The 13,114-nt window shown below is 43.8% G+C and overlaps 1 protein-coding gene across 10 annotated transcripts in view; it reads right to left on the bottom strand.

Annotated features, from left to right (window-relative positions):
* The window catches only part of ABLIM1 (actin binding LIM protein 1), a 307,615-nt gene that overhangs the window by 36,554 nt on the left and 257,947 nt on the right, over positions 1–13,114 (bottom strand). For 5 of the 10 annotated variants that reach the window (XR_013763491.1, XR_013763492.1, XR_013763493.1 and 2 more), the window contains exons 8-9: positions 10,061–10,119; positions 7,447–7,530 (exon numbers count right to left, since the gene is read on the bottom strand). Coding sequence is in view for 5 of the 10 variants with exons in the window: in XM_079137919.1 (XP_078994045.1) it covers positions 7,447–7,530; positions 10,061–10,119 (143 nt within the window). In the remaining 5 variants the exon portion in view is untranslated. The remainder of the gene's footprint in view (positions 1–7,446; positions 7,531–10,060; positions 10,120–13,114) is intronic. The other 5 variants (XR_013763495.1, XM_079137922.1, XM_079137920.1 and 2 more) reach the window with 1 other exon arrangement.

Raw genomic sequence — 13,114 nt, 5'->3', positions numbered from 1 at the left:
GCATTTATTCTATTTGGACTATGAATATTGTTGGGCTAAAGGTTTTAAGGGGTATTGAACAATTTGTATTTTCTTGAAGTCTCATTTGCTTCTTTAAATGCTTTCAGATCTGAATTACGTCCAATTTGCATAGACCTTCCCCTGACTTCTCTGATTCTGAAATAATTTAGACCTCTATAGTCAGACAGTTTTTAAAGTCAAGCCAACTGGCCACCAAACCTACTGAGGCTCTCAGAGTGACTCTTGGTCACTTGTATCTTTAGACTATTTAGTGTTATTTGGGAAACACTGAAGATGTGTCAGGGTTTCAGAAATGCCTCACTCATTTAAACTACCGTTCACCATTGTTTACTTTTGCTCCATTCTGACCCATCAAACTTTTCTCTAAAATTTACTTCCTTAGACCTCCTGTTCATGAGTCAAGTTACATTCTTATTCCCTATTCCTTACGATGGCCCTTCTTTGTCTTCCTGTCTATATTGAAATAACGGGATAAAACACAACTCTGCATAGTGTAAAATGGTGTAAAATGGTGCAGTTAAAGTCTGGCTCTAAAGTCAAATAGTTCAGCTCAAATCCAGGTTCTACTAACTGTGCAACATTATGTAGAATTTCCTTTTTTCTTTCTCTCTCTTTTTTTTTTTTTTTTCCTTTCTTGAGTTTCAACTTTTTCATTTACAAAACAGGGGAGAGAGTACCAGCTACAGCTGCTTCGTGGTGTTAAATGAGATAATACCTTTAAAGCTCCCAGCCAGGCACGAGGCAAGAGGTCAGCATTAGATCTGATTTCTTTCCAGTGAGTCTCAAATACCACAGGGCACTGCCTGCATTTACTTCCTCAGTATAGAATACTCTTCTCAAATGTGAGCCACACTGACAAGGCTACCTATAGTTCCCCCTGCTACCATGTTAGGGCTCCTTCCCCTCAGAATATAGATGTGTTTGTAATTCATCAGCCAATGGCAGCAGGAACTGACGGTAGCTTCCCCTTCTTGGGAACCCTGTGAAGTGCTTCTGCATCCTCTTGCAGACTGACTTCCTGCTTACGTCTCACTTCAGTAACTAATGCCCTTCCCATGCTGGCTGGCAGTGACCTCGCACAGGCCTGTCTTATCTGCCAGGACGCTTCTGCATCTGCTGCCTCCTGAACTGTGCTCAAGGGTGGCTCCCCTGCTTCCTGCCACTGTCCCTAATGGCTCTCAGAGTGCATTTGCTCACTGCTGGAGGTTAAAGGTCTTGCCTTTAAGGAGATGATAAAAATTACTTTTAAAACCTGAACAATTATCTTTGCAGTTTTAATCTTAAACATTTAGAATTTTGAATTCAACTGGAAATACCTAAAATTCTGAACATGCTGAACTTTAAATTAACATCTTATTTATTATGAAGAGTCCCTTTTATTCTTCCAGCTATGTTTTCTTTTCTCCTAATGGACACATGATTTGCTGTTATGACTAATAAATCTTCAAGAGGCAGAGACTTCTCCTCCAATCTAGCAGACAAATTCACGCACTGAAACTCATCTCAACCCCGAGGCACAGGATCCTGATGCCCTGTCTTTCTCCCAAATCCCAGTGGCTATTTCTTAATTTATCTAACTCCAGCATCACCTTTTCAGGCTGCAATAAAATTTTACAAATGATCCACATTTCAACCCATTCAGACACTCAGAGTAGCCACAGTGACCGGGTAATTATGAACTGAAATCATTAACTCAATGGGTCAGCAGCCTTTGTTTCTGGAACTCTTGACAAGAGTTATGATGAACAAAATTATACTGTCTGTATTACAAACATATAATAAATATGAAGAGAACTTCAAATAGCATCCCAAGGGTATGTCCACTTCTATGGAGAAAAGGAAACAGCAAGGTTTCACAGCTCTGATTAAGTTACTAAAAGCAAATGGAGTCTGGCTTATTTCATTTAGCTTGATGTTCTCCAGTTCCATCCATTTACCGGCAAATGCCATAATTTCATTTTTCTTTACAACTGAGTAAAACTCCATTGTGTATATATCTCATATTTTCTTTATCCATTCATCTGTTGAAGGGCACCTGGGTTGGTTCCATAATTTAGCTATTGTGAATTGTGCTGCTATAAACATTGATGTGCTGATTTTAGTTATTTTGGATAAATACCAAGGAGTGGGACAGCTGTGTCATATGCAAGTTCCATTCCTAATCTTTCCATTCTGCTTTTCAGAGTGGTTGTACTAATCTGCAGTCCCACCAGCAGTGTCTAAGTGTACCTTTCCTCCCACATCCTCACCAGCATTTATTAATATCTGCATTCTTGATGATTGCCATTCTAACTAGAGTGAGGCGAAATTTCAACGTAGTTTTGATTTGCATTTCCCCAATTGCTAGGGAAGTTGAGCTTTTTTTTCCATATATTTGTTGGCCATTTGTATTTCTTCTTTTGAGAAACTTCTGTTCAGTTCACACTAAGTGAAATAAGCCAGACTCAGAAACTCAAGGGTCAAATGTTTTCTCTCAAATGCGGAAGCTAGAACAAAAGAGGGGGACAGTCGGGGGTGCCATGAAAGTGGAAGGTGTAATGTATAAAGCTGCTCCCCCGCCCTTTCCATTGCAGCCATTTCCCCGCCTCCCAACCACCTGTCAATCTGTGAACATCCTAGCTAGCTATTGGTTCATCAGTCAGCTTGCAAGTATCCTTCTCCGTTATTGGTCCCCTGTTAGCCCTGCGGAATTCAATTGCTTTACTGTAGCCACCCCGCCATCTTTCCTCATCCTTCTGTCTCTCCTCTTCACTTTCTCTATCCTCCTGGCTTTCACACTTTCTTGCGGCGCCCTTTCTTTTCCTTTCTCTTTCCCTCTCCTTTTCTCTCTTACCCTGCAGGGAGACACTCTGTTTGCTTAATAAACTCCCTTATGTGATTTCCTGCATCAGGCATGGTTTCCGTGGGATTCCTTACAGAAGGAAAATCAGAGGACTGGAGAAGAGTGAGTGAGGGGAAGAGAGGAGAATGGGAAAGGAGAGGGACGGTGGAATGAGTTTAACCAAATTCCACCATGCGCATGCGTGAGTGTACCACAGTGAATCCTACTTTATATCTTCCTATCAGGTACAGATTTATAAAAACAATGATCAATGGGGGGAGGCTGGGGAGAAAGGGGGGAAGGAGGAGGTAATAGGGACTGAAATGGAATACGTTTATTCCATGTATGTGTATGTCAAAATGAACCCCACTATTATGTATAGCTATAATATGCTTATAAAAAGTAAATTAAAAAATATATAAGTCCCTGGAAGTTCGATCTTCATTTGAACAGGTTATTATAGCTGACTGGTTCCCTCGTTAACTATTAAGATAAATGAAATTATTGACGTGTTCATTTAAAAAGAAAAAGCAAATAGAATTTGCTAACTTTCCTTTAAGCACTTTTTTCTTATAGGAAAAAAAAAAACTTGAAAGTATAGTTGGAAAAGCTCAGTTATTTCTTTGATGCCATCTTTAGCAACAACATCAACACCCACAAAAGGTGGGCTGGGGGTAGGACAGAGAGGGCAAGGGAGTTAGAGAGGGGATGGGACAAAGCTGTGATCTCTCCAAGTATTTTGCCAATGGATTAGGCAAACAGTTTAATCCCTATCTTGGCAACAGGAAGGAAGGAGCATTCCCTAAGAACCTTCTAGGTGCACAGAGCTGTCCCACCAAGCTCAGGAAGATGAGGTCTTTTTGTCTCGATTTATTTCCCCAGCACACCTTCCCATATTCACTGTTCTTGAGATTTTTAATTTTCCCAAAAAGCAAAATTTAAAAATTAAAAAAAAAAAATAATAACAAAGAGAGACCTCACTGGGAGACCAGCAGTTCATTTTAAAGGGAGAGGGGAACAGAAGGTGTGTGGGGCGGGGGGGGGGGGGGGGGGGGGGGGGGGGGGCAGTTAATCAACAGCAAGTAGCCGGATGCTTGGAAAAGCACACCTTTTTGCTTTCTTCAGGAAATCCTTTAAAAGGCCTCTCCTTGCCTGAGTCGATCCCCACCCCCACCCCAGCCCAAGCTCTGCCTTTGCTCATCAGCTGACCATTCGGGAGGCACCACCAACTGCCACCCTCGCTGTCACGGGGAGATGAATTGGAGGAGAGCTCCTGATGCTTTCACCCAGCTCAACTACTCCCGCCACGCCGCCCATCCAAAACACTCACCAGAGTCTGCCTGTTGAGGACGCGGAGAAATGACATTTTCCATGTACCTTCCAGGTTGGGCCGTGATGCCTGCAGGCCCTTGGGACAGTGCTGGGAGGCTCTCTGCTACCCCTACGCCCTCCCAGTCTAGCAGGAGCAGAGAGGCGATGACCACCAAACACACCTGTCCACAGCCAAGCTCTAAGAAGTCTAAGAAGGCCACACGGACTACAGGCAATGGTGACCAGATCAGAACTATCTTGGAATGCCTAGGAACAACTATGGATATAAGGTGACTGGCACCTTATCCCAGTACTGCTGATGCTGATAGTACCTGCCCTGCGCTTTGGTTGGTGTTCGGACAGATAGTGCCAACAGCTGCCAAAGAAAGGACACTTTTAACATCTACCTACACCAAATGTAAGTAAGGGTGAAATTAACTCCTTTGGAGCGTCTGGAGAGGAAGTGGAAGGGGCTCAGACATAGACGCACAAATGTCATCAGCCTTTACCATGGCCGGGAGGCCTGGGTGTCTTCCCAGCACACATCTTAACACCTCTGCGTCTGACTGTCTGTGTCGCAATGACCCCCCAGAGGGGATAAAACCCCATGCATGTGGACCCTGGGAAGAAAGTAGTTTGTGCTGTGGTGACATTGTAGGGATAGTGAGAGCCCATAACATTATTTCTTTGTCCTAGAATATATAAAGTATATAAAGTCTCTAATCATAAAAATCATATCATGATTTTTAAAAAACATACACAAGGTATTTGTTTTGGTTCTAGAGTTTCAAAAGCATACATTGCCATAGGTGAATGTTAGTTTCACAGGAAAAAAAAAAACCTCATGCCCATTTTGTAAGTCAATCAATTCATGCTTTTAGCCTTCCAAGTACAGCAAAGAAACTCCTTTTTAGAACAAAAGCAAGTGACCCGCTCTGGGTTATTACAGCTTGGTCCTGGGAGTACCCTGTGCTTTGCCTACAATGAATTAGAAATGCTCAGAACTGAGTTTTACCTATAGACAAAAGTCAGGTGAGATTTTTCAAAGAAGTGAAACGAGAATGTGTTCTTTTATCTTTTTCTCTTACCTGTAATTCAGAGGAAAGGAAGGAGTGATTTCTGAATGTAAATAATCAAACCACTTTTCTTCTCATAAATTTAACTTCTCTCTGGGACAAAACCAGGACTTATTTCTGGGGTACAGAGGGCTACCTGTCTCTACAAGGATGGAATAAGCTCATCTAATAGCTAAGGGTGAAAATGAGCTGCGTAGGTCAAAGCACTCGAAAGATCAAAACAGCTGTGACTTGAGAAAGATGTTGCGTGGAGCGTTCAGGCTTCTTAAAGGTCCTGGCAGAGGGGAAGGGAGGCTTGACCAGAGCAGGTTCTCCCTGCCAGGTCCCAAGCTGTTTACAACGTTCTGTGATGGGGCTGAAGTTGACTTCATTGATATTTACGCCTGCTTAATGGGAATCAGATGTTCCTTTTGAACAGCAGGACAGGAAGAGAGAAGTTATTAAAAACAGATATTCATGTTCTCTCTTAAACATAAGCATCTAGAACAAACCAAAAAAAAAAAGTTTCACACTTCATGGTAGTTTTCTTCAAGTCGTGAAAATGTACCACTTGGCCATAGTCTTAGGCCAAGAAAATATGACACTGATTGAATTAAGAATATAATATAGGGGAAAAAACTATTGACAGTGCCACTTCCTGCCAAGTAGAGGCATTAAGTGGGAGCAGTACTCATGGCGGTGGGGTGCGTCATAAGCTGCTCCCCGGGCTCAGAAGACTCTCCTTTTGCTGTATGTGGAACTTGGCCATTGGGCCGAGCCTTAACACAGAGTGGAGATCCAAGTCGTAAAGTGACCGGCACCATGGGCACTGCGAGGCCCCCAAAGCTGGAGTTGGAACTGGAGCCTGCAGTCTCAGCAGTGTGGGGCTGTGGGCGCCTGCGCAGCCCTGGGCATGCTGCCCCTTCCGGCTTCATTCTGCAGGTGGAGGAACTTGCAGGGCTCAGCTCTACAAGGTCTCTTTCCACTATACAATCCTATGCTTCCGTAAGAACATGACGTTTCCATAAAAACAGGTAGAAACCCAAACTGTTCCTCAGTGCCGTTCTGCCTTAGTGTCAGGGCACAGGACAAAGCCCTGACAGGAGTGCTGGGCTGAGTCCTAAACTGTCACCAGGGCTGTGAAATGGGTCTCGTCTGGGCCAGCAAGGAAAAGTAGAAAGTCACTTGGAACGTCATAGGCCTGACTTCTCAGGGACCCTAGAGTGAGTCCGGGCACCGAACACGGTCTCACGCCTTGCTGCTCTGGCAGATGACACTGAGTCCCTTACCGCTTCAGGAGTGGACAAGACAGGCCACACCGTGCTTCCTCATGCTCAGCAGTGGCCTCCCAACAGGGCCCTTGTCAGCACTATGGCTTTCGGCTTCCTGGCATCTGCCTCTCACTGTTCCCTTGGAGAAGGGTGGAAAGACAATGACTTATGGGCTCACAGAAACCTGAGATCCAATCCTAGCTTTTCTACCTATCACTGGGGAAACTTGGAGAAATTATTTAACTACGCTAGGCCTCAGTCTCAGTCTCCTCATCTGTAAAATGGGAGTGAGATTAGCAACCTCAGAGGAATTATTAGGAGAGTAAATGAGAACGTAGGTAGATACCCCAGTCTCCGCAGAAGTGGCGCCCACCCTCCCTTTCACTAATCCATTCTTGAGCCAAACCACTGCCTCCTGGCACGTCTTCTTCCTGTTCGAAGCTTCTGGGTTCTCATTGGGCCTGTTCCTTTCTCCTCATCTCTACCTGTTCAAATCTTCTCCAGCCTCCAGAATTCACCTTAAAGACTGGATCTCTCAGGAGGTGTCCCTGAAGACCTTGAGCTTATCTGACATCCCAGAGAATGTGACCTTTGAGATCTGGGACCCGTGACATGTTTCTGTCCCATTTTATCATTATTTGTCTTTTCTCCCCTACGAGGCTAGATGTATAGCATCCAGGCTGGCACTGCCCCAGGGTGTGTGGCCAATATTTGCTTCTTGAACAAACATGGGTGCACAGGACCAAACGGAAGCTTTAATGGAGACAATGCTTTAGCCACTGCTCTGAAGGAAAGCACCAATCAGAGAGGAGAACAGCCCAGGTCACAGCGTGAGGCGCACTTGGGTGAGGGAAGCATCAAGTTCTGCAGGAGGGGACATGTTATGTGAGGAAGGCAGCCAGGAGGAAGCGACAGAAGCCTAGACCCAGGGCAGTGGCTCCCAGCTCGGCCCGGACACAGCGCCAACCTGCAGAGACGGAGCCCGTCCTGTGCGGCGAACCAGACTTTTGGGATAAAAGAAATCAGAGGCAGAGCGGAGGACGATGGGTGGCTGCCATGAAACATGAGAAAAGGGGAGAATGAACAATAAGATCCCCTCATTTCGAATCACTAGAAAATAAAAAAGCTGATGGGAAACAGCAAGTGACATCACTTCAGTTGATATGTATGTGCCCTTTGGGGGTCAGCTTTGGGCCCACGTTAAAAGCATATTAACTGGTCCTGAACTTGTGATATACTTATCTACATCCAGCCCCCGCTCCATTTATTTCGGCTCGACATGCTTATGGTACATGAAGCCAGCTGAGAGGCGTTCTTAGATTCCATTCTTACAAACGCCCCATGAGGTCTTCAATGGCAAGAATGTGGATTACTCGGAAGGATGGCTGCAAGAGCCTTAAAACATTTTCATTTTGCTATGGAGACTGCTCTCATGGGACCCATGGCGAAAGGCCCAGGAACCTTGGCTCGCGATTTGTGATGCGTAGACACGCCCTCAAGAGAGTGCAAGACTTCAGCCCCTCTTCAGACCCTCCTCCCCTCTAAGCCCCACCAACACCCCTGGGCCCCGACTCTGGGCACCCCAGGACAACTTTCCTGGGGAGGAGGGTTCCTCCTCACTACTGGGCTTTCCAAGTAGTGGGAAGCCGGAGTACTGACCCGGCCTCCCAAGTAGTGGATGCCGGGTTCAGGACGAGAGCACTGGAATTCTCTGGAAAGCTCACTGAGGGAACAAACAAGAGCTCCTTTTGGCCAGAATGAAATATTTCACTAGTTGTTTTCATATGCTTCTCTAGAGAGTTCCATCAAGATGCGAGTCTTGATTTTTTTTTTTTTTTTTTTTTAATCATTTTAGGAACATGAGTCCCAAACTCACACTACATTTAACAGGAAAAAGAGGCACATTCCATTCAGTCTGGTCTCACGAGCACTCCTCAGTTTGTTCCCACTTCCCCCAAAGACTTCATCAGGGATGAAGTAAAAATGACTATTCAAAAAACTAAAAGCAACCCTGTAGAGAGGGGCCAAGGCCCTGGCTCCTTGGGTGGTTTCTGGACAGCAGCCCCAGCTGTGTTGTGAATTTTACACTCTTGGGGCAAAAGTGACAGTAAATACTGCCTTTAATGTTCTCCTACTTTATGAAGATAATGCATTTGCCAAGCATACACGGTTCCTACAAAGTCCCAGTCTAGCCAGTCTGGTGACGACAGTTGAGAGAAATCACGTGTGCTCAAGATGAAGTCGTGTGTCAGGAAACAGAGCAGAACATTCTTGCACTGGTGGGCAAGTCCCCCTCCTGCTCATTCTTATCTCTATTTAATTATTCTGAGAAAATATTTCTTTTAACCTCACTTAAAGTCTGCTCATATTAATTGTGAATTCTAAGAGTTACTACTTTTGTTCAGGGTCACAGGCAAGGGACAAGTTTCAAAAATATCCAAATGGCAAAATGTCTCTATCTGATATACAGATGAGAGTCAAGGAGGAAAAAAAAGAGAAATAAAAGCAAAGGGGAAAAAGCTCCTCTACATACATCTGTTTCAATGACAAGAACAAACTAAAGGCACTAGAAAATAAGAGGTGTGATTACTAAGGTGGCAGGCAAAGGGACCTGAAACCTGAGAACCATTTCTCAGAAGCCAAGTCAGCCCTTCACAAGTCACATCAGTGACCGGGTCCCACAGATGAACCACTGCTCTGCTGGAATCACATACGTCACGTAACACAGGCCTGCTCAGGGCAGATAAGAAAGCATTCCACGCACGGAGTCTGGCCTCCAAAATAAACCCAGATCATTCTTTTCCTTGAGATAGCACATGGAGTGAAGTCACACTCCCGTGTTTCTATAGTACCATCGCGTTAGCTAAACTGAGAGACCGAGATTCGGTTTGATTATTGCTCTGGGAAAAAAACAAACCAACAAACAAACCAAAACAAAAACCTTCATGGCCCAGATGAAAAACTAGGGACATGTGATCAGGCTCCAGATTACAATCTCGACGTGACAATGATATTTGTTCTGAAATATAAAATACTGCCATCTGGAAGAGTTCTGAATATTGACCAATTTGCATGTCTGGGCTCATCATTATTTTCCCCTAAGGTTTTATTGGACAAGTCATCAGCTTTGGGGCTGGAGGCTGCTCCAGTGAGTTTGGACTTGGGCGGTCAGGAAAGTGTACCGAGAGCTAAACAGAGGATGCAGAGCCTGGGTAGAAGCAGTGCATCAGGGCCCAGTGCAAGCCATCTTGCAAGAAGGTCACCAGACATTGAATGTAGAACTGGGTGAATTATTTTTTCCCCATCTGCATTGACTTTTGCTTCAATGCCTTAAGCTGATCAGAAAGGCAAGGCTTACTTTATCCAACACAAGTATTTGGAACAAAAATCACAACAATCAATTTAAGGCAGGAGGGAACCCCCTTAGCTGACCAAATGGCCTTTGGACTTGGTTTGCTATGAGAAAAACAACCAAACTAGTAAAAAGTAACTTCACCCAAACCCTAGCCTCAAGAATTCACGACTATGGAACTTGTGGCCTCCAAATGCACCAGGCATCATGATTCCAATGGTTTCCTTACCCGCAGCTTTTCTTCTGTCTTGGTAGATTGCTTACAGTCGGGATGCCAGACGGTGGACCCTGGAAAGACATGAGGCACCGCTCAGAGGAAAGGAAATGGGGAGAAGCCGCAGTCCTATTGAACCGAATTTCTGAGAATGGTTCATATTCTTCTTCCCCTGTCATAGGAGAGAGTTAGGGCCTCATGTCCAGGTGGCTTATGACACTGAAGTCAAACAACTCCAAGCTCTAAGTGAGGTTTCCTCATCTGGCCCAACCTTGTTCATAAAAGGCATAGTTCTAGATCTCAAGAATGTTTTCATGCAAGAGATATTTAGCTCTCCATGGGTCTGTTTAGTTTTTCTTTTAAAATCATATTATGATCCTTTAAAAGTAATATCTGAGTGCTTGCTACAAGCTGTATTTAATTTCAGAAATATAAGCCATGCTGATAGTACATTAAAACAATCAAGCTATTTAGTTAGAGAAATAAAGTCAAACTAGGTAGTCGATATCCAGAATATTCTGGTTATAGTTTGGATATTGCAGATCCAGAAGTAAAACTCACTGAATTTCTCATTGACCCAATTTTACAGTCACCTATCCTGAAACAGGAAATTAAAATAAGTGACAGCCAGGTTAAAGTTACATTATCAATCCTTCAAACTCTTAATTAACTTTAAAAAAAAAAAAAAAAAAAAAGCTTTGCTTTTAAACTAGCCAAGCAACTATTTAGGTGTTATTTCCTGTTCCTGGATTAACAGTTTCTCTTTCAGACTATGAAGCACTTTCCTAGATGGAACCCACATCACAGAATTAAGCAAAACGAGAGAAAGCTCTTATCTCCAGATCCAGTGCCTGGCATATGATATTATAGGCCATATATATACTATATGTCATTTATATAACTATGGGTCATTTATATGACTATGCAAGTCCTATGTGTACCTAAGGGTTTGTTCAGATGTCAGGAGGGGCAGAAGAATCTGAGTGAGCACTTAAAAACCCCAAGCTAGTCTGGTTACTAAGTGGCAAGTAGTGAGAAACTGACACATTTAAGAGTCTCAACAGGAACATCAATCTTTCTGCATTTCATGGTTTCAGTCTTGAACTCTTTAAGCACAACCTGCATGTACTTGAAAAGTCACCAAATTAAAATAACCCAAAGTGCTTTATACCGCTGAGCTAAAATAATATTCAATTAATGACAAGGAAATATATTTCATATCAGAAGAAAACCTCAAACTCTATTTAAAAATCACCTCTACCTTGCTTCCCCCAGAGCCAAAAATAAAAAAAGAAAGAAAACCAAACAAGCAAACCCCAGATAGACACACCAGTCCCTTCAGTACTAACACTGGCTCAAAGACCGACTACAAAGCACAGGAAATCTCTTAATGTGGAGAGCTGAGGTCAGGCCCAGGCCTGGAGAAGGCTGGTTCCTTCGGTGTGAAGGTGCTGCTGAGTGGGAGCTCAGCAGGAACACCAGGTCTGTGCACAATGGGAGCATTGTTCTCCAGAGGTCTGACACAACAGCAAGGTGACTTGGGCAGACCATCTGATGCTGAGAAAGATGAAACTGAGAGGGCAAGCAAAGGGTACCGCAGCAGAACAATCCCTGGAATTCTGAAGGTAGCCCATCTAGGGAATGTACTATATTTGTGCACAACTTGAAACCACCCTCTGTGTTCGGCTTCCAGAGCCACTGCGGACGTGCAGAGCTGCACCTGATAGACGTGGGTTGACATGTACGCCTGTGTCTGTCCTGGGAGTGCTGTAATTGACATACTAAGATCTAAAAGCAGACCCAGAAACCACATGAGGAATTGATCTGCTTTGTGCAGAAAAATGCAAAGTGACACCTGCCTATAGCCACTGTAGATGTACAGCCTGTCCTTGGGACGGTGTGTCCTGTGAAGCCTTGGTGAGGCCACAGACTCAGTGCTTGTCACTTGTGTTCCCATGAGGCCCTTCCGCATTCAGGGGTGTTTTGCACTGCAATTTTTCAGAGTGATCACTCTTAAGCTGAAATGACACTGGGCTGTCAATATCTCAGCTTGCCAGCATTTTTAGAGAGAATAGCCAAGACTCTCCTTTAACACTCAAAAATCATTCCTACGGACTTTTAGCTGCACAGAAAGAAAACTGAGAGCAAAGCAAACCATTCATTAAAAACACGCAGTGTTATGTGTAAAGAGACAAGGCAGAGGCAACCGAGACCCAGTAATTATCAGAACTGAATAAGCAACCACTCTTTCAGCTCTTGCTAATTTTACTGATGAACCCTTGTCTAATTAATGACTCTCTTTAAAGATAAAAATAGTAAAATGTTTGTGCAGATGGTGCTGTTTGACGGGTAGAGAATCTGCACCTAAAACTTCTCTAGAAGTTTTGAAATTGAGGAGAAAATAAAAATGGATCATCGTTTTACATTGGTAACATTAAATTATTTTTGATTAAGAAAATTCTAAGGACTCCCAACAAAGGAGTACTTCCTTGTCATCAGAAATGTCTCAATTTCTCTTGCAGGGACTTTGGGTATGTTCTCGTTCATTCTCTGTTTCAAGAGGAGAACTATGATGTTTTAATAGGGTGAGATGTAGCTGTGAAGTAATGCACTAAATGAAGCTTTTCTTCTGGAAAACCAGAGAAGAGCAAGCTGGGAGACTTGCTCACAGAATAGTGAAAGGAGAAAAGGAGTCACCAAATAAGCAATACTTCCAGAAATTTCTAGAAAGTTTTCTCTCCTTTGATCTTCTGTTTCCCAAACATATTCCTGAGGAGAGCTGGGGGGAGGAATTGCTGAGTGTCACTCTTCCCTCACGTGAAAATTGGAGTCTTAATCATTCTTTCCAAGCAGCAACACACGAGCTCATTTGTTAACAGCCCCAGGGGCTCCCAGCCAGCACTCAATTGCTTGGCCTATTAAAGCTAACCCATGAGGTAACTTCTGGCTGCATTCGCAGTTGGATTTGGGTAGCCTCTCAGCTAATAAAATGCCTCCTTCTCTAAAAACAATTCAACAAATTCAACAAACACATAAGACTTTCTCCAAGTGGGAAAGAGTCCATCTTAC

Source organism: Sciurus vulgaris (genome assembly GCF_902686455.1).
Source record: "Sciurus vulgaris genome assembly, chromosome: 4".
Taxonomy (NCBI): Eukaryota; Metazoa; Chordata; class Mammalia; order Rodentia; family Sciuridae; genus Sciurus; species Sciurus vulgaris.
This window is presented reverse-complemented; position numbering and strand designations above follow the sequence as displayed.